This window comes from Acipenser ruthenus, chromosome 12 (genome assembly GCF_902713425.1).
Source record: "Acipenser ruthenus chromosome 12, fAciRut3.2 maternal haplotype, whole genome shotgun sequence".
NCBI lineage: Eukaryota > Metazoa > Chordata > Actinopteri > Acipenseriformes > Acipenseridae > Acipenser > Acipenser ruthenus.
In genome coordinates, this window is record NC_081200.1 from 14,721,593 (window position 1) to 14,744,850 (window position 23,258).

The window sequence follows — 23,258 nt, forward strand, 5'->3', positions numbered from 1 at the left end:
CTGAGTATAGGTGTTTTGGAAAAGCCTAAATTAGATTCATCCCATAGGCTGTTGGCAGCAATGCCATAACTTCTCATCCCTCTAATAAATTTCACAGCATTTCAAGTTGACAAGTTGGCAAGATGGCTAAAGAAAACATTGAGGTAGATAAAATATTCAAAATACTGTTAATTGCATTTATGGAATTTGGTATTAGGACATACTTATAAGGTAAACTGGGCAGCTAATGAAGTTCCTTTCTTAAAAACCTGTCTGAATATGTTTTATTATAATTCTCCTAAGCATGAAATTAATCCGGTCATGCCAAGTCAATAACAATACCACATTGGAGGAACCACAGACAGACTAATTGCAAAGGTAATAACCTGGATTTGTTTCTTTTTCCAGTTAATACATTTTAGTAAGGGTTAAGTGGGGGCCTATGAGTAAGGCAATCCAATTAATTATTCCTAAATGACCTGGTAATGCTTTATAAGGGTGTAATTATTCCCTATTATTGTCTAGTTAATATAAATATAAAGCATGGCTGTTCATTCCTCTACACATTTTCTGTGACGTTCGCTATACTTTCCACTCTAAATTCACAATTATGTAATTAAAAAGTTATTATAATCCACATAAATTAAGGGTCCTACTGCATTTTAAAGCAAGTTCAGAGGCAAAGGCAAGTTTTCAAAGAGAAAAACAATAATATGTAGCAGTACATATAAATCTAAACCACGCAGAGCTGCTTTTTCCTGTGTTAGATTTTCTGCTAGTTTTATGCTGTTACTTTGTTTTTATTCCTCTCAGAAAATGTTATTTGACTTTGTACTTGCTTAACACCCACAACACACCCCATAGACCCTCCTTAGGACTAATCTTGGACTACCTAATGTCTTACAGGGATTGCTGTTGGTATGTGCCAAAGATTGCGCAAGACAGAAGAACTGACAAAAACAGACTGTCTGAACATAGGAAGGTGACAGACATACAGCAGTGCGCAAACCACCTACGAGATTCAGTATTATGGCCTTTTCTCATTATAAAAATGTTATAAAAAAATAAGGTGAACACAAGTAGTGGTAGTGACACTAAAAGAAGAAAACTGTAAAGTTAGACAGCAGGATTTCAAAGAAAATGGAGCTAACAGATTCTGTAGAAAACAAGGAAATCCTTGGACGATAACACACCTTTTTTAGGACTGATGTTAGTATATTAGGTACCTGCCAGTAATTAGCACGATAAAGTGACTTCTCTCAAAAAAGACAATTTTAAGTTTTTTAAGAGTGGGCCATATTTCTAAACAACAACAATAAATGAGTGTGCATTCATTTAATTAGTCGCAGCTAATTCTCTCAGGGGCTGCAGTTTTAGACACATTTGTTAATTTCATAAAGGCTGGTCACTAATCGCTACAAAAATGAATTGAAATGAGTATGATAAAATACGTTCATGTTTTCAGATTACTGTCTGTGGCAATGTGCCCCGTCCCTGTGTGCATTTGTGTGTTGCGTGCGTGTGTTAATGTTGGTGTATAGTCATTGGTACACGGGATATAAACGGGTCTGTGTTTCACGTGTATTTAAAAAGTGTATATTTGTATTTAGGCACGGGATGGCACATCACGCACGTGCATTTAAAATGTAATATGTGAGCACGGGGTTGCACAGAATTAATTCACGTGCTGGGATTCAAGTGAATAATTAATTAGTAATTGAATCCCAGCACAACAGTATATATAGATGCACATTTTCACTCAGTGGGGGTTGGTGTTCGGTGAGTGGAGAACGGGTGTGGAGAGGTAAAAGTAATAACAAGAAGAAGAAGAAGAAGAAGAAGAATATTAGTTGTATCTGCTCACCGTGTTTTGTTCGTCTGTCTGTGCACTGTTTAGTTCGTTTCGTTTGTCTATTTATTTTGGCGCAAGTGCCGTGTCCCGTGTTTTCTGTTTAAACCTTTTATTTTGTCATTAAACGCTGAGTGCAGCCATTGCACTCAGCATTTCTCATCACCATCACCGTCTCTGTGTATTCCTTTTCTGGTCTGACGCCACCCACTCTGGCCGTCTTTGTGACACGTGGTGTCTTCGTGGGATAGCCGCGCCTCCAAGCGTCAGACCAGGAGGGGTCTGGATTAAAAAAAAAAAAAGATTACAAATATTGTTTTGGGGGAAAAAAACAAACAAAAAAAAATCAATGGCAGAAGACGCCATCAAACTGCGGGGCTGGTTCCTGGAGAATGCTGGGCTGGAGGCCCAGTCTCTGCCCATAGTCGTCCGGGCCCTGTGGATGATGGACAGTGAGAGATGGGAGGCCTATCAGCAGGAACACACCCCAAACACCTTGGAGGAAGGTGTGGAGTTTCTCCTCAGCTACCTGGAGGCAACCATAAACGAAACAGCAGCCCAGGTAGCAGGACCACCAGCAGAGGAGTACCTGCTGTCCCCAACTCCACCAGCAGAGGGTGAGTACCTGCTGTCCCCATCTCCACCAGCAGAGGGTGAATGCCTGCTAGTTGAGCGTCCACAGCCCAAGCGGAAGGAGCCTGAACGTCCTACGCCTGAGTGGAAGGAGCCCGAACATCCTATGCCTGAGTGGGAGGAGCCCGAACGTCCTACGCCTGAGTGGGAGGAGCCCGAACGTCCTACGCCTGAGTGGGAGGAGCCCGAACGTCCTACGCCTGAGTGGGGGGAGCCCGAACGTCCACAGCCCAAGAGGGGGGAGTCGGTGCGTCCACAGCCCAAAAGGGAGGAGTCGGTGCGTCCACAGCCCAAAAGGGAGGAGTCGGTGCGTCCACAGCCCAAAAGGGAGGAGTCGGTGCGTCCACAGCCCAAAGGGAGGCAAGTCGGGGCTTCCACAGCTCTGGGACCCAAGCCACCAGCAGAGGGAAAATGCCTGCTGGTTCAGCCCCAAGAGCCGGAAGGGGAGGAGTTACAGGCCCAACCCCCTGAAAATTTTTGGGGGGGAGAGGGGCAGGAGGCTGGTGTCCCCCAGCAGCCTCTCGCTATGCTGCTGAAGGCAGCACGGCGCGCACATGCCCAGCCGCCACAGCAGAGGGAGCCAGCACCGCCAGGAGCAGAGGAGCTGGAGCTGCCTCTGCCTCCACCACCGCCAGGAGCAGAGGAGCTGGAGCTGCCTCTGCCTCCACCACCGCCAGGAGCAGAGGAGCTGGAGCTGCCTCTGCCTCCACCACCGCCAGGAGCAGAGGAGCTGGAGCTGCCTCTACCTCCACCACTGCCAGGAGCAGAGGAGCTGGAGCTGCCTCTGCCTCCACCACCGCCAGGAGCAGAGGAGCTGGAGCTGCCTCTGCCTCCACCACCGCCAGGAGCAGAGGAGCTGGAGCTGCCTCTGCCTCCACCACCGCCAGGAGCAGAGGAGCTGGAGCTGCCTCTGCCTCCGCCACCGCCCGGAGCAGAGGAGCAGGAGCTGCCTCTGCTGCCCGTACCTCCGCAGGGAGTACGGTGGCCGGAGCCCCAGAAAGGGGAGCTGCCGGCCACGAAGAAGGGGGAGGAGGTCTGGAGACCACTTTCCCCAGCAGCAGTTTCGCTGCAGGAGTTCTTGTGGCCGGAGCCCCACAGGAGGGAGCTGCCGGCTACGAAGAAGGGGGAGGTCGGGGGACCACCTGCCCCCGCAGCTTTTTCGCTGCAGGACGGGACCAGCATGCTTTCAGCCGTGCCACTACCGGCAGGGGAGCTGACAGCATTGCCAGCCATGGGCCTACTGAAGCCTCCCTTCCCAGCCCGAGACTTTGTCCTGGACTGCTGGATTTTTAAAGGGGGAGGTGGCCGTTGAGGCCATGTGTGCTGCGCACAAGGGGGGGTATATGTGGCAATGTGCCCCATCCCTGTGTGCATTTGTGTGTTGCGTGCGTGTGTTAATGTTGGTGTATAGTCATTGGTACACGGGATATAAACGGGTCTGTGTTTCACGTGTATTTAAAAAGTGTATATTTGTATTTAGGCACGGGATGGCACATCACGCACGTGCATTTAAAATGTAATATGTGAGCACGGGGTTGCACAGAATTAATTCACGTGCTGGGATTCAAGTAAATAATTAATTAGTAATTGAATCCCAGCACAACAGTATATATAGATGCACATTTTCACTCAGTGGGGGTTGGTGTTCGGTGAGTGGAGAACGGGTGTGGAGAGGTAAAAGTAATAACAAGAATAATAATAATAATAATAATATTAGTTGTATCTGCTCACCGTGTTTTGTTCGTCTGTCTGTGCACTGTTTAGTTCGTTTCGTTTGTCTATTTATTTTGGCGCAAGTGCCGTGTCCCGTGTTTTCTGTTTAAACCTTTTATTTTGTCATTAAACGCTGAGTGCAGCCATTGCACTCAGCATTTCTCATCACCATCACCGTCTCTGTGTATTCCTTTTCTGGTCTGACGCCACCCACTCTGGCCGTCTTTGTGACACTGTCCTGTTCTTTTTCTTGATCAAATTGCCCAGATTTGTGGGTAACCGTCTTGAGGAGTGCATCACATGTGTTAAATAATTGCCCTTTTGTTTTTAAATAGATTTTCTCATACATATTGCCAAACAATGTTCAACACATACATACAACTGAAAAGCAACAGTCCTCCTATATGTAACATTTGAAAAGGAAACTGTCATGCACACATGCCAATAGTCCCTATATGGTCGGGACAGTCCCGATTTCCTAGCAAATGCCCCACTTACTGATGCATAGGAAGAAAGTCCCGATATTTACCCATAGAAAAAAAATCACTTATTCTGCACAGTAAAGTTAGTGAAAACCACACGCTGTGCTCTTCGTGGCAGCTGACACATCTACTGATCACTAACTTATACAAAGTTAAGAACGCTTTATTGTGTCTATTTTAACTGTCATGATGGTTGTGTCGTGTTGAGTTGGGGGGGGATATGTCTATTATACGATATTGAGTGTTTTTTACGTGTGACTCCTCCCATGTGTATGATGCATATGACCCCCCCCCCCCCCCCACTGCCCTGCCCCCACCCCGAGACGAGTGTCCCGCTAAACAGTTTCCAAATGTTGGCAAGTATGGTCATGGGTGAATACAAATTTTAGGGTTATGAATGTCAGAAATCAGTTCGGCTATTCCAACAGGCCATGATATTTCCTCTTTTCTTCACCAGTGATTGTTGTTCCCTATATTATAATGAGATTCTGTGAACCAGTGTTGGATTTCCATATTAATACTCTCCAATGGCACTGAATAACAGAGAGACATGCACATCCCATTAAAAATGAAATCTCTTTATTGATGGCTTGATGATCCATTCTGCATGAATAACAAAAATACTTGGAGCAAGTACACTAAGAGCAGTACACGATTAGGAACACTTGCTTGCTTTCACCTAGGGCTTTCACCAACAAACCCCACCCATAAACCCATCTCCTCCCATAAAAGTTCTGAAGCACATAAATATGTGCTTGAAGCCAGACAACACATGTTGAAATATAGCAAAATGTCTGTCTGACTGGTTATATGACTGTTGAACTGAAGTACAGAGACTGGTCCTTGGTAACAGCACTTTTCTATAATCCTACTAAAGGACTTTTGGTGAAAAAGTTGGTTTAGGCCCTGTTCAGTCAAATCTATCAAAAATAGACTCTTAAAGAAAGGCTTTTCAACGTGGCAATATTGATATATGGTAGTTGATTAGAAAATGTGTTTTTGTTTCTAAGAAACATTTGCAGTGTATTTATGAACCTTACAAAATATGTTATATGCCTCTCAGCAAGTGTCTGTTTATGCAGATCTTACTGTCTACAGATTATATTCAGTTTTCATGAGCATTGGCCTTCCTTTACCAAATCTGTATAGAAATGCAAGCAGCATTCAGATTTATACTAGCTTCAGCTAAATCAGTGTTGTAATGCCCATCATTGCTTTTGTTTTAAGGTACATGGATCTGGTTAGGTGGTCAAATATTAACATTGACAATCTGTAAGACACAACAGTTTGTACTGGCAAGAAGGATGAGAGAAACATCTATACTCAGTCACAGTCAAGGTTTGGCTCCAGTGACCTGGGCTGAATAACCTGTGTTGAATGGCACAGGGGCATCCTCCAATAACTTTTCACTGGAATGTTCTTTACAAGCTATAATAAATAACAACAAGGACATGCCTTATCAGCCCTGCCACTTAGTCTGCCTTGACCATTCTCTCTTTGTTGTTGATAATGAAAGCTCTGCTGACCATCCATGACATGGCCCAATCGGTATACTTCCCATGCAGACATCACTGTATTTCTATGGGAAATGGGAATGGGACGAAAAGCATTCGAGGAAAAACATGGAATCACATTAGCTGACAGCGATTGTAAAAACCTCTGTAAGACATAATTCAACCCTGAGAATGACACAGTCCAGGATTCTGTCTAGAACAAGCATCAAGGAGATTTTACACATTTATAAAAAGGCAAAGAAGTACATTCCCCACAAACGACTGCAGCTGTTCCACATCCCACCTTGAAACTGTATCACCCTCCATCAGTAGAAATAAAAGGATGATGCAGAGCATGTTATACAATTGTGACAAGACCATTAAGGTCAAATCATTGTCTGGAGATGAATGGCAGTTCTGATGTTCAGAAGGGAAAAATTTAAGTGCTGTTAAAAACACAAGACAAGGAGATGATGGATTCATTTTTTCTAATCTGCTCCAGATTGTCCCACTGTAGCTCGATGGAAGGGCAATGGGGTCAACCTCCCAATGAAAGTCAGCGAGAGTTGAAATTGTATTTTTCATTACGGATGGTTTCCTTATGATGTGTGCAAGGTCATCTTGCAGATAAATACTCCTAAAAGTATGAGCATCAGATTTCAATTAAAATAGTTTAAAAAGTTCCCAAGGTTCTTTGGGCCAGCAGTTAGAATGGCTTGTTTCTCTGCCTTCAAAATACATGGCGAGTGTCACAGCCAGAGCTCCCTGCAATCTTCATACTGGTTACCGGAGGGGCATCTGTTAAGTGCCTGTACTGATAATGGGGCATAATCCACAATGATCTGCACCACAATCCACTGTTCAAACCTCCGACAACACTGCAAGATTTGACCCTAATTACAGTAGGTTACAGACGGAATGGTGTGGTCATCACACAGCTGCAAAAGAAATTCATAAAAACAGAAATGTCCATAATCTGTTAGTACAACGCAGAGTATAACTTAAGTGGATTCAGAAAGTCGTAACATTTTATACAACTATGGTCAATCAAGTTCACGACCTCTATCCATACACCATTTAAAAAAAAAAAAAAACTGTTCTAAAACAAAACAATTAAAGTGATTACGATTCTGCCCCAATGATTGGAGAGCACTAATAAATGCATTTAAAGAGCTTTGAACAAACTGCCTTAGCAGTTCTCTTGGTATGCTATGATTTATTTTTTGTTTTATGTTATTAAGATCAAGTGGTCCTGTTGAAAACATTGTGTTTTATCTATTTATTTTTTAAGCAAATCAGTTCTGTTTTACAGAAAATGTTCTTAAATAATGTTTTTTATTCAACTTCCTTGGTATTTCCTAACCTGGAAGACTAAATGAAGTAATTGTGGGCCCATAGTCTTAAAAAACACATTTGATGGATAGAGGTGATCCTCTTTCACATTAGAGTCTTGAGTAAGTTGCTCATGTAGTTCTGATGGCATTGCGAGGAACTCAGGTGGCAACCACAGCCAACACACTTCTCAACTAAGCAGTGACTTCTGTAGTCCTTTATACACAGAGAAGATGGCCAGAGATGAACACCTCCACCTCCAATACCAGTTCTCAATAATGTATTTTATTATACTTTAAGGACATTGTACTTGAAAGGGGTAAAAACATCACGTTGGCTACCATTTTTCAATTATGTGACTCATGTAGTCCTCTGTGGGCAGGCGCCCTTGCTCCTCTGTTTCTTCCCTTGGTGATTCGTTAGACCGTTGGAGTCGCCGCTCCTCCCTATTCTTGATCCTCTGCTCCATACGTTCCAGCTGCCGTTTGTACTGATACCGCTGTTGAAAGAGGTCCTTGGCATAGTCATAGAGCTGCATGTCAAGGTCGTTGAGTTCTTCGATGCGCAGGATAGTGTCGTTGTCAACGTCCACTCCGGCCGCTCGTGTGCTGTTATACTGCATGAAAGGCCGGATGAACTTGAGGTTGAAGGTCCGCTCGAACAAGTATTGGGTCTTACGCTGGAACTCAGTTAGCCCGAAGAAGGCCATGTCCCTTAGGTTCTTTTTGGCGCTCTCCAAGAGGACCTGGGCCCGCTTCTTCTCAGGGATGAAGGACATGTTGTAGCAGCCTACCAGGCTAAGGTCGGCCAGCATCCTCACTTGTCGATTGTTGGCCAGGTTGTAAGGGCAGTCTGTGAACTGCTGTAGGCTGCAGCCAGACCAGTCCGTGCCCTCATAGCAGGAGGGGAGCTCCTCTGGGGTGGGAGTGCGTCCATCGCACATGTGCAGGGAGGTTTTCCAGGTGGCCCCCCTCTGAACGTGCCTCCACTCGCTCAGGTATCGTGACACCGGGTCTCTCAGAAGGGTGATGTAGTAAAATTTCCTACAGAAACAAAACAGAGATTTGTTGTTAGAAGATGACCTGAACCGCACTAACCAATCTCTCACTCTTTTGCAATATACCATATGCCGTTTACATCAGACTGAAACATTGGAGAATTGTTAATGAGTGTGCTATTAGAATCTACTTAAAAAAAAAAATACATCCTATGGAAACTGACCAGGTACACATGTAGACCAATACATCACACACTAAATCAACTCACACAAGAGACTAATAAACCATTTCTGTGGTTTCTGGCATTCACATACTGACACACCACACATCCTTCTCCAGACAGGGATTGATAAGGAAAACCAAGCTCTCTATAGGGAGAGGGGAACTTGTTTGAGACTGCGAATAATCATCAGCATTTTTTTTTTAATACAGTAGCCCATATTTCCTGAGCATATTCTTTTTGTGCAGTTCCAGCTGCTGTATAAATCTGGTTCACACAAGCTATTTGGCTCTTGGTGCAGGAAGACTAGAGGCTGCTCATATTTTCATTTAATTTATTATGAACATGATAAAGCTGTAAAATATTTGGTTGACATTTGTATTATGCATTGCATTAATACAGTACTTACAAGCTAAACTTTCAATGACTTTGAACAGATCTGTCAGCACATAACTTTGAAGATAAACTACTGGTGCCTATAATATAGTTCAAAACATGAACTAACAAGTATGCTACTAACATATAGTACACACCTAAAATTCAAAGTATCAAGACAAAGTGGACCACTATCTACTTCTAAGTGTGACATATGTACTATAGTGGGGTGACCCTGGTCGTGTCAGGCTGGTCTTATAAGGAAGGCGCTTTCCAGACAATAATTCCAGTTTTCAAAGTTTTATTTACAATTCTACAATTATTTACAATTGAAAACACAAAAGAAAACCTAACTCTACACAGAGATCTAAAATAACACTCTTGTCTGGTTTTCCATTTCTAACCGGGACTGCTAAGCTGTTTTTCTGTAATGTTTTTAGTTTTGTATAGTTTCTCACTGACCATCACATTCAAATCTCACTTCTCCCCAATACCCCAAACACAGCTCAAACTGGTGTTTTTATACCCACACATGCAAACCAATTATAACATTACTGTCCTTCTAATTAAGTAATAATATAATTCTAATTTGCAACAGGCGTGCTGTTGAGAGCTTGGATTCACTGCGCAGCAGCGACTCCCCAGCGGTCATCTCGCTGGAACTGCAGGCTAGCACCCAGAAAGTTATCCAATATGGGAATAATGTTCTGCTCAAGCAAAGACTAATGTATCTGCCCTCTGTTACCTTACCACAGTACATACAGACAGACAGACTCATACATATAGCCCCATATGTTCTCAATAGTTTTAAAGATTCTGATATCCTCAATAACTTTCACTAAAGAATGTCTATACCAAGTCTTATCACAACTGAATAAGTGGTTCTCAAGATACTGTATACACTTGACAACATACCAAATGATAAAAAGGTGTCTACAAATTAAGCAGTCATATGAGGGACAGCCCATTTATGCTAAAGTGGATGCTGCATTTGTTGTCCAATCCCTAGACATCGAGTCTAAAGCTCGCTATATCGAGTAGGAGATCTGTAGCACTTTCAGCAAGCTTCCAATACAATACTCTATGTGCCCACCCTGGAGCTTTCCTTTCTGAGCATGTTACTAAATTCAATTCCCCACTGAATCCTAAGCAGCCTAATAAGTTTAAGATACATCATAATAACTTTATGCCCGTATTTCATAATTTAATCAGGGAGGGAATTTAATCGGGGCCTGCACAATATGCCAATTCATAAGAGTGAGAAAACTAATAGGATAAACCTAAACAGTTTGCTGCTTGATTGATGCAGTTTTATCTCACTGCACACAGAAGCTTTTATAAAAAGAACACGGTCAGATGAAAGCCAGGCTCTGGCAGCTTCTGTACCTCATTAGTTTAAATACACACTGCGTAGAGATGACAGAGCAGCTTCACTCGTCCTGCTAACTTCACCGAAGGACACCGTTTTCATAGAGGAATACAGAAGAAACAGGGCCCACTGCTGGTTGCTGTAAAATGATAATATTTCAACTTCCAATGCTACTTTGGTGAACACATTATTATAAATACACAAGGAGTAGTGGGCTGAACTCACTGTGATCGTGTGTCAAATTTCTCTGAAGGCAAAAACTGCTTTGATACTTCATGAAAACGTCAACAAAATATACAGGTAACAAAAAAATATATACAGACGTGCTCAAATTTGTTGGTACCCCTCCACAAAAAACGAAGAATGCACAATTTTCTCTGAAATAACTTGAAACTGACAAAAGTAATTAGCATTCACCATTGTTTATTCCATATTTAATAGAAATCAGACTTTGCTTTTGATTTTTTATTCAACATAATTTTGTAAATAAGAAAACAAATGAAAATGGCATGGACAAAAATGATGGGACCGCTAACCTAATATTTTGTTGCACAACCTTTAGAGGCAATCACTGCAATCAAACGTTTTCTGTAGCTCTCAATGAGACTTCTGCACCTGTTAACAGGTAGTTTGGCCCACTCTTCCTGAGCAAACTGCACCAGCTGTCTCAGGGTGCCTTCTCCAGACTGCAAGTTTCAGCTCTTTCCATAGATGTTCGATAGGATTCAGATCAGGACTCATAGAAGGCCACTTCAGAATAGTCCAATGTTTTGTTCTTATCCATTCTTGGGTGCTTTTAGCTGTGTGTTTTGGGTCATTATCCTGTTGGAGGACCAATGACCTGCGACTGAGACAGAGCTTTCTGACACTGGGCAGTACGTTTTGCTCCAGAATGCCTTGATAGTCTTGAGATTTCATTGTGCCCTGCACAGATTCAAGGCACCCTGTGCCAGGTGCAGCAAAGCAGCCCCAGATCATCACCGATCCTCCACCACATTTCACAGTGGGTGCGAGACACTGTGGCTTGTAGGCCTCTCCAGGTCTCCGTCTAACCATCAGACGACCAGGTGTTGGGCAAAGCTGAAAATTGGGGGTGGGGGTGCTTCAGCAAGGCTGGAATCGGGCAGATTTGTCTTTGTGAAGGATGCATGAATCAAGCCAAGTACAAGGTTGTCCTGGAAGAAAACTTGCTTCCTTCTGCTCTGACAATGTTCCCCAACTCTGAGGATTGGTTTTTCCAGCAGGACAATGCTCCATGTCACACAGCCAGGTCAATCAAGGTGTGGATGGAGGACCCTGAACCCCATTGAAAACCTCTGGAATGTGATCAAGAGGAAGATGGATGGTCACAAGCCATCAAACAAAGCCGAGCTGCTTGACTTTTTGCGCCAGGAGTGGCATAAAGTCACCCAACATCAATGTGAAAGACTGGTGGAGAGCATGCCAAGATGCATGAAAGCTGTGCTTGAAAATCAGGGTTATTCCACCAAATATTGATTTCTGAACTCTTCCTAAGTTAAAACATTAGTATTGTGTTGTTTAAAAATGAATATGAACTTATTTCCTTTGCATTATTCGAGGTCTGACAACACTGCATCTTTTTTGTTATTTTGACCAGTTGTCATTTTCTGCAAATAAATGCTCTAAATGACTATATTTTTATTTGGAATTTGGGAGAAATGTTGTCAGTAGTTTATAGAATAAAACAAAAATGTTCATTTTACCCAAACACATACCTATAAATAGTAAAACCAGAGAAAATGATAATTTTGCAGTGGTCTCTTAATTTTTTCCAGAGCTGTATATATATATATATATTCCACCCGTGAGCCCAGCAGTGATTTCTAATCTTGATTTACCCTGGGAATAATGTTAATAATGTTAAGATTTATAAGCAGGACAGAGAAAATTGTAACAGAGATATCAAATTACAGTGAGCAGACTTGTAAAGCAGTGATGGATACCATATGCTCTCTTAATAGACATTGATAGTAAACATAACGCAGCTTTTAATCCCAATCCTGTGAACCATTTCTGCTCCAGCCCAGTCATAAAGAAATGAGACAGACCAGTCTATGTACTCTCTGCGGCAGGCAGGACCCTCTCCTTGACAAGGAAAGCACCTGTTCCAAGACTATTTCAGTAACCCCAACTGTTGTAGATGTTAAAAGCCCATCTAATGGCTTCATCCTATCCGACCGATGACTGTTACAGACAATACGTTTCTCTGCTTGACTTGAGTTCCGTAAGTTTTACCTCAAAATGTTTTTTTTTTGTTTTTTTTTGCATTTGTACTGAAAACCACAAAACTATTATAGAAGCCTGTGGTGCTGTTGTCTTTGGCAAACCAACACCCCCCTTAACCCTTTGCGGTCCTATTATTCCTATCCGGTCCAATGTCGGACCCTGTCCGACATCATCAAAAAGACGCAAAAATGGGTTTCGAGTTGTTTTTTCTCTGGAAAAAGCCGAGAAAACCATTCAATGGCCGAGTGGGAGCGACAGGAGCCGAGACAAGCCGAAAAAAAGGGTGTATCTCATGAACAGTCATACTTGCCCCTGGCATCAGATAGGGGCGGCAATAAGGAAACAAACTGGCTGCCACTGCATCAGCGCTCAGAGAATACCACGGACATTTGCAGAGCTTTTTTGAGATGTTATAGTAATAAAATAATGACTTGGATCGCATTATTGAGTCATTTGGTGATAAAACGAGTGATCAGGAGATGATTGATCGGTATGTACGACTATTATTATTATTATTATTATTTATTTATTAGCATATGTGAAAGCTATAGCGAACGAAAGGGTGGGGCAGGGCTGGAGATGCTTAGTGAGTGCTTTGTTGATATGCAGGGCCTTTTAAACCCGTTTGACTGTGGAAAAAAAATACTTTTAAACAGCGCGTCTAAAATTAACTGCGCGTGTGAAAATAAATTGGACCGGACGCGCCGTCACGCACTTAATAAATGAACTGCAAAGGGTTGAAGACAGAAAAACATGGGTTCAAATATGAACTTTTTAAAATCACATGATGGCTTTCCCAGTTTTCCAAGTAAGGGGTCCCTAGGGCAGGTAGGGCACATTAGGGAATCACTGGGGAAAAAACAACAGGGAAAATTAGACTAATCCACTAATCTCGTTCCATTACCGTATTCCACATATACAGTCTATCTGTCTGATAAGGAATAAAAAGAGAATCGGGACCAGGTCAGAATCTGAAAAGGGGAAAATCACCCCTTGATACCAAAAGAACAAAAGGGACTAGCTGCCTTAAGCATCTGCCAATTCCAATAAATGAGTTGTTCCCCAGAATGAATATGGAGATGCAGTTAGGATGCAGTAGCAATCCTTGGAACACAATTATAATTGATATATCAGTAGAATTATTTTGATCTGAGGTAATCGTTTATTTGTAATTTTTTTATATCCAATGGTAATAATAATAATAATAATAATAATAATAATAATAATAATAATAATAATAATAATAATTGATTGTAGGAAAAATTCTGCAGGAAAGTTACAGTACATATAGGAAGGCTTCCAGAAAAGTCTGAAAACAGTACCATTGTGATATCATTATAATACCAGTGTGCTACTCTGAAGATACCCAAGCAGAACCATTACCATACTGTAACACTACCAGCAATGGAAACCACATTGATTTGGTACTGCACAGCAGGACATTGTTTCTTATATGGTACTGCAATGGATAAGCAGGGTACACTGTATAGGTAAGTCCATAATGCTGTGATACTACTGGTAATGTATGTGAAAATATAGTAAGGATACCCCTGCAACATCTTTGTGGCTGCCCATGTACTACCATTGTAGCATAAATGAATTTCCATAGAAGACCATCGGGTAAGGGACTGCAGAAGCCCAATCAGGTGAACTGTACCTGGTAAAGGAAGGAAATGACTTCAAATGACTTCAAACTGATACCGATGATCAGTCAAGCTTTCTGCTTATGACCACATCTCCTTGTCAGTAAACTACACCTCCCCCACCACCCCGCCCTCAAAACAAGAACCTAGCAGTAGGTAAAGCCGCCCCCCAGAATCACTGCCTACCCATTGGGTCATGGCTTCAACTACATACCCTTCCAAGCAGACCCCTGCTTAGCTCACAAACCCAGTACTTGCTTGCCTTGCCACCTGATGGCTTTAAAAAAAAAAAAGATGAATAGGTGACTGCCTTTGAAAAATCTGAAAGGAAAACTGATCTGATTACAACAATCATGCATAATTCATTCAATGTCAGGGCCAATCTCTGGTGCTATCTGACTATTTCCAGCAGCCACCCTTTCCTGCAGTCTGCTTAGAAGGATGAGATATTGCATCTCTAATCCAGTGAGGCAACTTTAAGGTTCCATCAAGCTGAACCATAAATAACAAAAAAGGTATGCGGCACACTGTAATATATTCTGAAGCAGACTCTTTTTTTTCTTCCTACAAACTGTAATTTCTGAAGACGGAAGGATTTTGCATTAATCAGTAAAATGCTGGAACTTATGAGAGGTAAAAAGGAACCTGACAGGAATGCAGGAGGTAGATGATTTAAACAGCGATAGAGGATAACATGTGAGCAATTAAGTAAAGGTTGTGAATTCCGGTGTATATTTTTGGCGGATGCACTAAAGAAAAAAAAAAAAAAAAAAACTATAAAAGGTTATTGATTTTATACAGTATTTTGTGCACTCTTTTAAACAAACTTCTGTGAAATAGTACACCACAAAACAGGGTCTGCACAGCTAGGCACAGGGTGACTGTGGTTTAATGGCCCAGGAAAAGTCCCTTGAAGAGTAGAATAAGACAGGGAAAAAAGCAGCAGTCCTCAATCTTGTGGGTTCAATGAGGAGTCACTCAGGGTAAAACAGACTCGCTCCTTGTTTCAATTACCTGTTCTGTTCTCTGTGAATTATTGTTTGGAACACAGCCTGCTCACTGCCACAGATGTTACTGATAATGAATGAAGTGATAAAAAGCTGGCATTTATAAGAAAGCATGATGTCTCACTCCACAAAGCATGCTGCTTTACTTAAAGAAACACAACCCTTTCCCAGACATAACAAGCTGTGGTTTCTATCCATAACAGCCTAAGTATTGCCATAGGGCACCGGTAAATATTTTCAAAACATTTGCAAAAAAAAAAAAAAATGCATCAAAAACATTCATCCATCCACCATCCATCCATCCATCCATCCATCCATCCATCCATCCATCCACCAATCTATTAAATTGCCTTACTGACTGAATGGTACAACCAGGCTTTTTTGTGGCCTGTTCTGGGCCCCATTTTGAATGAAGCAAGTTGATAGCAAAGCTAGATTTGCAGGGAAGAGTGAAATATGTTTAATGAAATAAAACAATCAGAAAACAACTTAATTGCAGGAAGAAACAGTTGGACTATTGTTCTCAGTAGTTTCTTGACATTTTTCTCTGAAAAACGGCCTGTGCACCTGCTTCAAAAAATTGGACTCTCTGTATTTAAAATATTAAAACAAAACATATGAATAAAAACATTTTTTGTGGTAGAGCACCTGCATTCCCTTGCAAATACAATTCCCTAAGTCATACATGCCAACAGTCCCTATATGGTCGGGACAGTCCCGATTTCCTAGCAAATGTCCCGCGTCCCGAAGCATAGGAAGAAAGTCCCGATATTTACCCATAGAAAAAAATAATTTATTCTGCACAGTAGAGTTAGTGAAAACCACACGCTGTGCTCTTCGTGCGGCTGACACATCTGCTGATCACTAACTTATACAAAGGTAAGAACGCTTCATTGTGTGTATTTTTACTGTCATGATGGTCGTGTGGTGTTGAGTTGGGGGGGATACGTCTATTATATGATAATGAGTGTATTTTGCGTATGACCCCTCTCATGTGTATTTATGCGTATAAAGTAGGTCAATTATCCACCAATTAACTAAATACACCTTTAGAGAAAACAAACTGCTGTGTAAATGAACAGTTACATAATTGCCTGCAAAAACCCACACATCACCACTCACAAAAACATTGCATTTAAAACACTCCCTGTCTACAGGCTGAATTCAAATGTGTTCTGATGTTTATTTATTTATTTATTTTAAATTGTATTCACTGGAAAAGCCATGAGAGCTGCAAACAGCTCTTTTACAAAGACGTCCCAAGGGAAGACAGTCAGCAAGTTACATTCAAGCATACAGCAAGCATACAGTTTAACAACTCATGCATTATTGTAGCAAGCGCAATCACTAGGCAGGTTCAAACATGGACGAGAACAAGACAAAAGTTATTGCTGATTGTGAATAAAAACAGAAACACTGAAAAACCCATGAGCAAAAAACGATGACAGCTTGTTTATTTAAAATGTATTACAGCATTTCATAAGGGCACAGGGCAGCGAGCAGCACGTTCATTCAGCAATTTCTGCCCTAAAGTAACCAAGAACAGCCACTAGGGGGAGCCCCATCCCAAGCATACCTGTTGTCTTCAGAATACCTAGTCTTGACATGTGGAATTCTTGCAGCTTACAATTGATATAGTTACTGTGGTCAGGGACTATGTTTACAACTTCTGGTTGACCCTGCTTTTTTCATTCCCTTATACATTTGCCTAATTATTTCTGTTCCAACTATAGTACAGCACTTTGTGATCTTGCCAAAATTGTAATCCACATTATAGCCCACATATCAAACCAATGGACTTGCTGCTGTAGCAGCCTTGTAAAACCATATAAATAGTACCTATTTCCTTTTAAACGATAATCCATGACTTATTTTTCACCAAGTCACATAAACCGCCAGTCTATGACTGCTGGGTGCTTGAGGCACTGTTAAACCACGCTCGTTTACGAGTGCCAAATTGAATACTTTCATTTAAATGGGCTGGAAATATCATGGAGTTACCAAACAGACAACAGAACTACTTCAGTGAAGGTCCTTTTAAAGACTCAGGAGGGTCCATATGGTGTTTGTTGCTAGTTCTGTAATGGAATGGGGCTTATTTTAACAATGATGCATGTTGGGGTTTGAATTTGTATTACAGGATAAGTCCATGTGCTGGAACTTGTACAATATCAGCTATGTTAATAAGATTCACCAAAGATTTAATATATCAATCAATCAATCATTCAATCAAGCTTTATTTTATATAGCGCCTTTCATATATAATTTTTTCTGCCGTTTTTGATACTGCATCTTTTTTTCCCCACTGCTTTCAAAAGGAAAATACACATGTGCAGCATCTGTTAAAAAGAATAGATCAGCAGGAAGCTGGTAGTAAATCTAAAAAAAAAAAAAAAAAAAAAAAGCATAAATAGTGACAAGGAGCTACTAGTACTACAAGGTCCTATAAAAACACACACAAAGGAGCCACTGTGATGCAGTGCAGGACTGCTGGTTAGAGAATGCTGGCATAAGCACATCTGAGAGAAAAGTAGATTTGCAGGGCTGTCTGACACAACATAAAACAAGGCCATTAGAGTGAAAGATTTCTCCGCAGTAAGGTAATCACTCGGCTTGAAGATGATGAATTTGAACAAGTGGCTGAAATGGTCCTCAAAGCTCCTGCTTGAAATTCCAGCACAGGCAGTCACCCTTTCGGAACAGCATTTCTGACTGAGAGCTTTGGCCCATGACTTTGCAATAAGTCATAAAGGATGTATTGATTCAAATATATCGTGAAATAGTTAATACAGTATCACTTCAAAGCAAGGGTTAATTTGTAAAGAAAAAGGTACCAGATCTTATAATTGAGGAAGAGGGATAGCATTTTTATTTCTAGACCTGATGTACTGAAATTGATTTACAGTAGCTTCTATGTATGCTTGGTGTCGGTAGCTGTATGCTGACCTTTGCCTTGCCACATTTGAGCAATCTTAAGGTTTGAACAATACCAGTGGCAGTCCGTCTGATCTGATGAACAGGAGCCACGACACTGATGTTGTTAGGGTGCTAGTTTTGGGGCATTTTGCTATTTGGGTTGTTAAAAAAAAACAAAAAAAAAACAGTAATTTTCTTACACATAGATGTTGCATCCTAAGTGTTACAGAACACTTTCAATTCATGGAACAGGAAAGCATTTTTTATTGTACATGTTATGTATATGGAGTTTATTTTTGCAACAACACATTATTATTATAATTATTTTTTTTCAAACAGTTTAAGAACTGTTTACATCTTGCCTGTCAGACAGAAAAGTACAGGATCTTCAAAATATGGGTTTGTTTTGCTGTGGAACCTTACCGGTAAATATACTACAATGTATTACTTGGATTTCAATACATTTTCATTCGGTATTGTAATGTATATGTACATGTTCAACACATTGTAACAATTCAACACAAACAGGCTGTGAACACATACTGTACAGTGCACAGTGTTCTCAAATGCGCTTTTAAAATCAAGCTAGCAATGGCAGTTTGGCATTAGATAGTTGAACAGCATTAATTTAAGCTTGGGCTGCTGCACTTAACATTAGTTTTACTGCAGAAAGTTCACAAAAAAAAAAAAAAAAAGACATGACAAGTCTGCCAGGGCACACACAGTAAGACCAAATCCTGCTGCTTGATTTCAGTTCATTTTAAAAGCTGACTTGAGCCAAAAAAAAGCCCACCTTTTAACTGTTATTATCTAATGTGCCTTATCTATTCAAACCCAAAGCTTAATCCTCGCAGTTCAGCCCCCCGAGATCCGGGGATTTTCAGTCCTGAGGAAAACAACAGACAAAAAATCCAAACTGCTGCAGTGCCGAAAACATTACTAATGAACCACCTTCAAATGAAACACACAGCAATTTCAATTCTGCCTCAAGGATTACCCATTAAAAACACTGTGCATGGAGGGTAACAACTGTTTCTGAAAAGCACTTGCTTTGTGAATTATTTTTAAATCGCCCAACTCTACAAAGAACTTGAAAGCAGAGGCAGGAAAGGACACAGAAAAGGTTCACCGAAGACTCGGAATGCATAAACCTTTGGAGAAATGTAGCTTTAGTCTTATTTTTAAAACAGTACATATCTATTGATTTTAGAAAATAGCTGTTGATATAGATGCTTAACCAAACCTGTAGGGTCTTTTTGAGAATGTGGAGAAAAAAATAACTTGAGGTGAAGGTTTCTATGATTTTTTCATATGGTACTACATAATGTGCACATTAAATGACAGCTTCTCTGTTTTCTACATGGACTTGTTTTGTATTAAATTTCCAAATATTTGTAACAACTTCTGCGATTATGTTTTATTAACCCTTTATGCTTCACCAACAATGGCAACCAGTCATTTGACAAAACGGTCAAGATGTACTTCTTAGTGACAGGTAATTCATAAGTGGAGTGGGGGAGTTCTCCACAAGGAGAAAAGCCCTGAAATTAGGTTACAAAAAATCCACTCCATGAGAGATCTGACACTGAGTGGGCACAAATATGCTTGTACTGCATCTAAAACACCCAATATTATATTATTTAATGCAAGTTTATTTCCATATGAAACTATCTCCAAAGTAAATATACTGCAACACTGAAAAAAAGTCAGCAAACTAAATCTGAGGTATGCTTTTAATGATACTCTACATATAAAAAACATATTTACAGTATTTAGTTATTTAAACAAATTCATTTAGTAATATACTGCAGTAATTAGGCTGTTAGTGAAATAGTGTATGCAGCGAGGCATACAGTCAGACACATGTAATGCTGTAAAGGAATTACTAGTATACTGATATTTCCAACGGTATAGGGCAAATACAACAATAAACAACACAGGCATGTGCTATTTTACTGGCAATTACTTATGAATGTCTGCTCATAAGGTCAGCCTAATGAAAGACTGTGGTATTAATTGCAGTATATTGAGGCATGAGACACTGGAGAGTACACTGAAGGCAGCAACAGCAGAAAATGACAGAAAAGTCAGGGGGTGTGCAATAATTTTACGAATCAAAATACGCTTTTCCAAAGTTAATTCCAGCAGTGATAAATGTCAAAGCTAAAGGCACAATCAAGAATGAGCCAAGAGTAGAATTAAACCACTAGAAAGTAATCCTTTAATTAGTCTTAATTACCGGCCTGTATTTTAAATGTGATTCAAACTCCTGCTTGGTGTGTGTCAAGGGGATTTTATTGTTAGACAGTGATGCATTACTGTTGAGAAAAAGAAAGATATAAAAATACCAGTGTCTGCAGTGTATGGCATGCATTTAAACATGTATTGACTTTTATAAATTAAGCTTTGGCAAGAGGTACTGGAAGGCACTCATGGGTAACCCACTGCAATAACACAGACGAACCAACCAAAACTAAAAAATGTGGCCATTAATAAAGGCAAAAAGAATGTTTGGTTCCATTGGCAAAGTGTGGAATACAAGTCTAAGTCGATTATGCTAAGGCTATATAATGCTCTAGTTAGACCCCACACAGAATACCATGTCCAGTTCTAAACTAAACATGCATGGACTACCAGGTGAAGTCGTAACATATAAAAACACTATGAACATGAATTAAAAAATAAATAAATAAATAAATAAATAAATAAAATGTGATTCTGTCCTATTAAATCAGATCCCCTTAATAGGACCAAATCAAGTTTGAGTTTAATAAAATTGTTCAGTCAACATGTTGTAGTCAGATCGTTCCCATCAGGGTTCAGGCACTGATCAGGCACCTTCCCTCTTCCCTACATGCTGAACTCTATTTGGGTTGCTGCTGCCATTGCTTGCATTGTACTGCCATCTGCATATACCTGCTAAGTTTCATAATATTTACTCTGACATATAGTAAGCACATATACAGTTTACAGGTTAAAAACAGGTTAAAACAAATCACCCTACATTTATTTATTTCTTACCCTTTTTCCTTTTGGTTGCAAAAATATGGTCTTTTATTTCCTCCCCCAGCCAAAATGATTGTGGTTTTTATCTACTTAGACCCTGGTCTCTCTTTTCAGTTCAATCCAGTGGCCTTGTTCAGTAACCTAAATGCGTTGTAATTAACGTGAGTCTCATTTCAAACCAACTGCAATGAATCTGAGTAATAGCATTTTTGCTATAGAGAAAACTGGTTTACACTGAAGAGGCCATTGAACATCACCACAGTCTTCAAATTAGTCTTTTCAGAAGGGTGTTAAAACTAACCACTGTATAGCAATATTTAAAACTAGAATTTATTTCACCTTTAAACGTAACAGCATATTTATAGACAGACCTGGGGTTAATTATAATTACAATTAGAGCAAAATTGTTTTGTTGAAATTGCAATTGCAATGTTAATTATAAATTACAGTTACAATTGTGCTACAGTAATTACAATTATTAACACAATTACACTCAGAAACCATACAAGAAAAGGGTCCTCAGAGAGTACACACTCCCCAATGGAAATACTGTACAGTATGCTTCTTCTCACCTTGAAAACTACTTTCCACTACAGCATGACCCACTGTGAGCCAAATGTCCATTTGTTATACTGGACATATTTTCCATGAAACATACGGCTATACTAACAATTTCACCTTTATAACTCCAAAAAGTTTAGTTTCTATCAACATCCTCTGCACATTACTGCACCTTCGCTGCACAGCACTGTGATCCCTTAACATATTAGGAACTCCAATGTGTGTTTACTGATATTACATACAAGCATTAAATGTGTAAAAGCTACACCTTTAAATTTGTCACAGCCCTATTAAGGAAGACTGCTGAACTAGGAGTCATGCTATAAAATGATCCTAATAAAAACAACACCCATCTGATCTTTTTAAGACATCGATATCCTGGCAGGGAAAGTGTATTTGATTTTGCAGTTCTGGTAGCAGAACACTTTGGATTAGTGCAGTGGTTTTCCTTCCTGGATTGAGATGGGGAATAATCAATTTGAAATGATGGCCCAATTAATTTACATTACAAAGCTAATTACTGCAAACTAATCAATCACCACAGACTAATTCGCTTTGGGATCTTCACTTAACTTCCCTATATGAAGCCTGGCTCAGCAAGGTGACCGAGAAAGGTCTGCAGAGTGTGGTCATCCTGTTTTTAATTAAAGCCCCTCATCTGAATCTCTTTGAATTGATCTGAGGAACACACAACTTCTTTTTTTAGCTTTATATTTGTATTGAATGTAATGCAAGTTTCAACAGAAACAAGAGTAACTCACAAATTGAAAAAAAAATTGGTCCAAAAGAAAACCCCAAAACAAGTTCCCACAAGGGGATCAAAAGTTAACAAGTACCTAATATCCAGGGAATGAAAAAAAAAAGGCCCACACTAATAAAGAAACCTCATGACTGCGGGGAAATATCTAGTGCTTGATTTCCCAAGCCAACTGAGTTTATAACGATGTCAAACTCTGGTTACTTGTTGCTGGCTTGCTTTTAGTTGCTGGGGGCAACAGCACGAGTCGTCTCATCTGCCAGGTTCATCAGGTACAGGATTGTCTGACCCTGCTTAATGGGTACTTGTGGGGCTGAATTAACCTTTGTTTTCTGAGGCATGAAGGCAAGACTGTAGTCGCTTCCATCCTGCCACGGTGCGCTCCTAAATTAGGCTAAAAAAAGGGTTTGTTGTGTGACATTGGAGAGGGACCACCTGCAAAGTGTGTTGTTTTTGTAGATAGAAAGCCTTAACTGGATTAAAAACAACACATACAGCTGTAGTCAAATGTTTACATACCCCAATGGAAATGTATAATTTCTAGAAATTGCTCATAAACAAAGAATTTTAGGAAAAATCTTTTGTAGCAAAGGTTTTGCTTTTGTGTACAAGGAAAAAAAAGTTACAAGAAATAGGTGTCTACAATAATTTATTTCAGCAATTGAGTCTTTTTCCTTT

The 23,258-nt window shown here is 40.4% G+C and overlaps 1 protein-coding gene across 1 annotated transcript in view; it reads right to left on the reverse strand.

Moving 5' to 3' along the window:
• Positions 1-5,218: 5,218 nt before the first annotated feature.
• The window catches only part of LOC117417269 (heparan-sulfate 6-O-sulfotransferase 1), a 166,451-nt gene continuing 148,411 nt past the window's right edge, over positions 5,219-23,258 (reverse strand). The window contains exon 2 of the mRNA XM_034029271.3: positions 5,219-8,524. Coding sequence (XP_033885162.1) covers positions 7,819-8,524 — 706 coding nt within the window. The 3' untranslated portion in view covers positions 5,219-7,818. The remainder of the gene's footprint in view (positions 8,525-23,258) is intronic.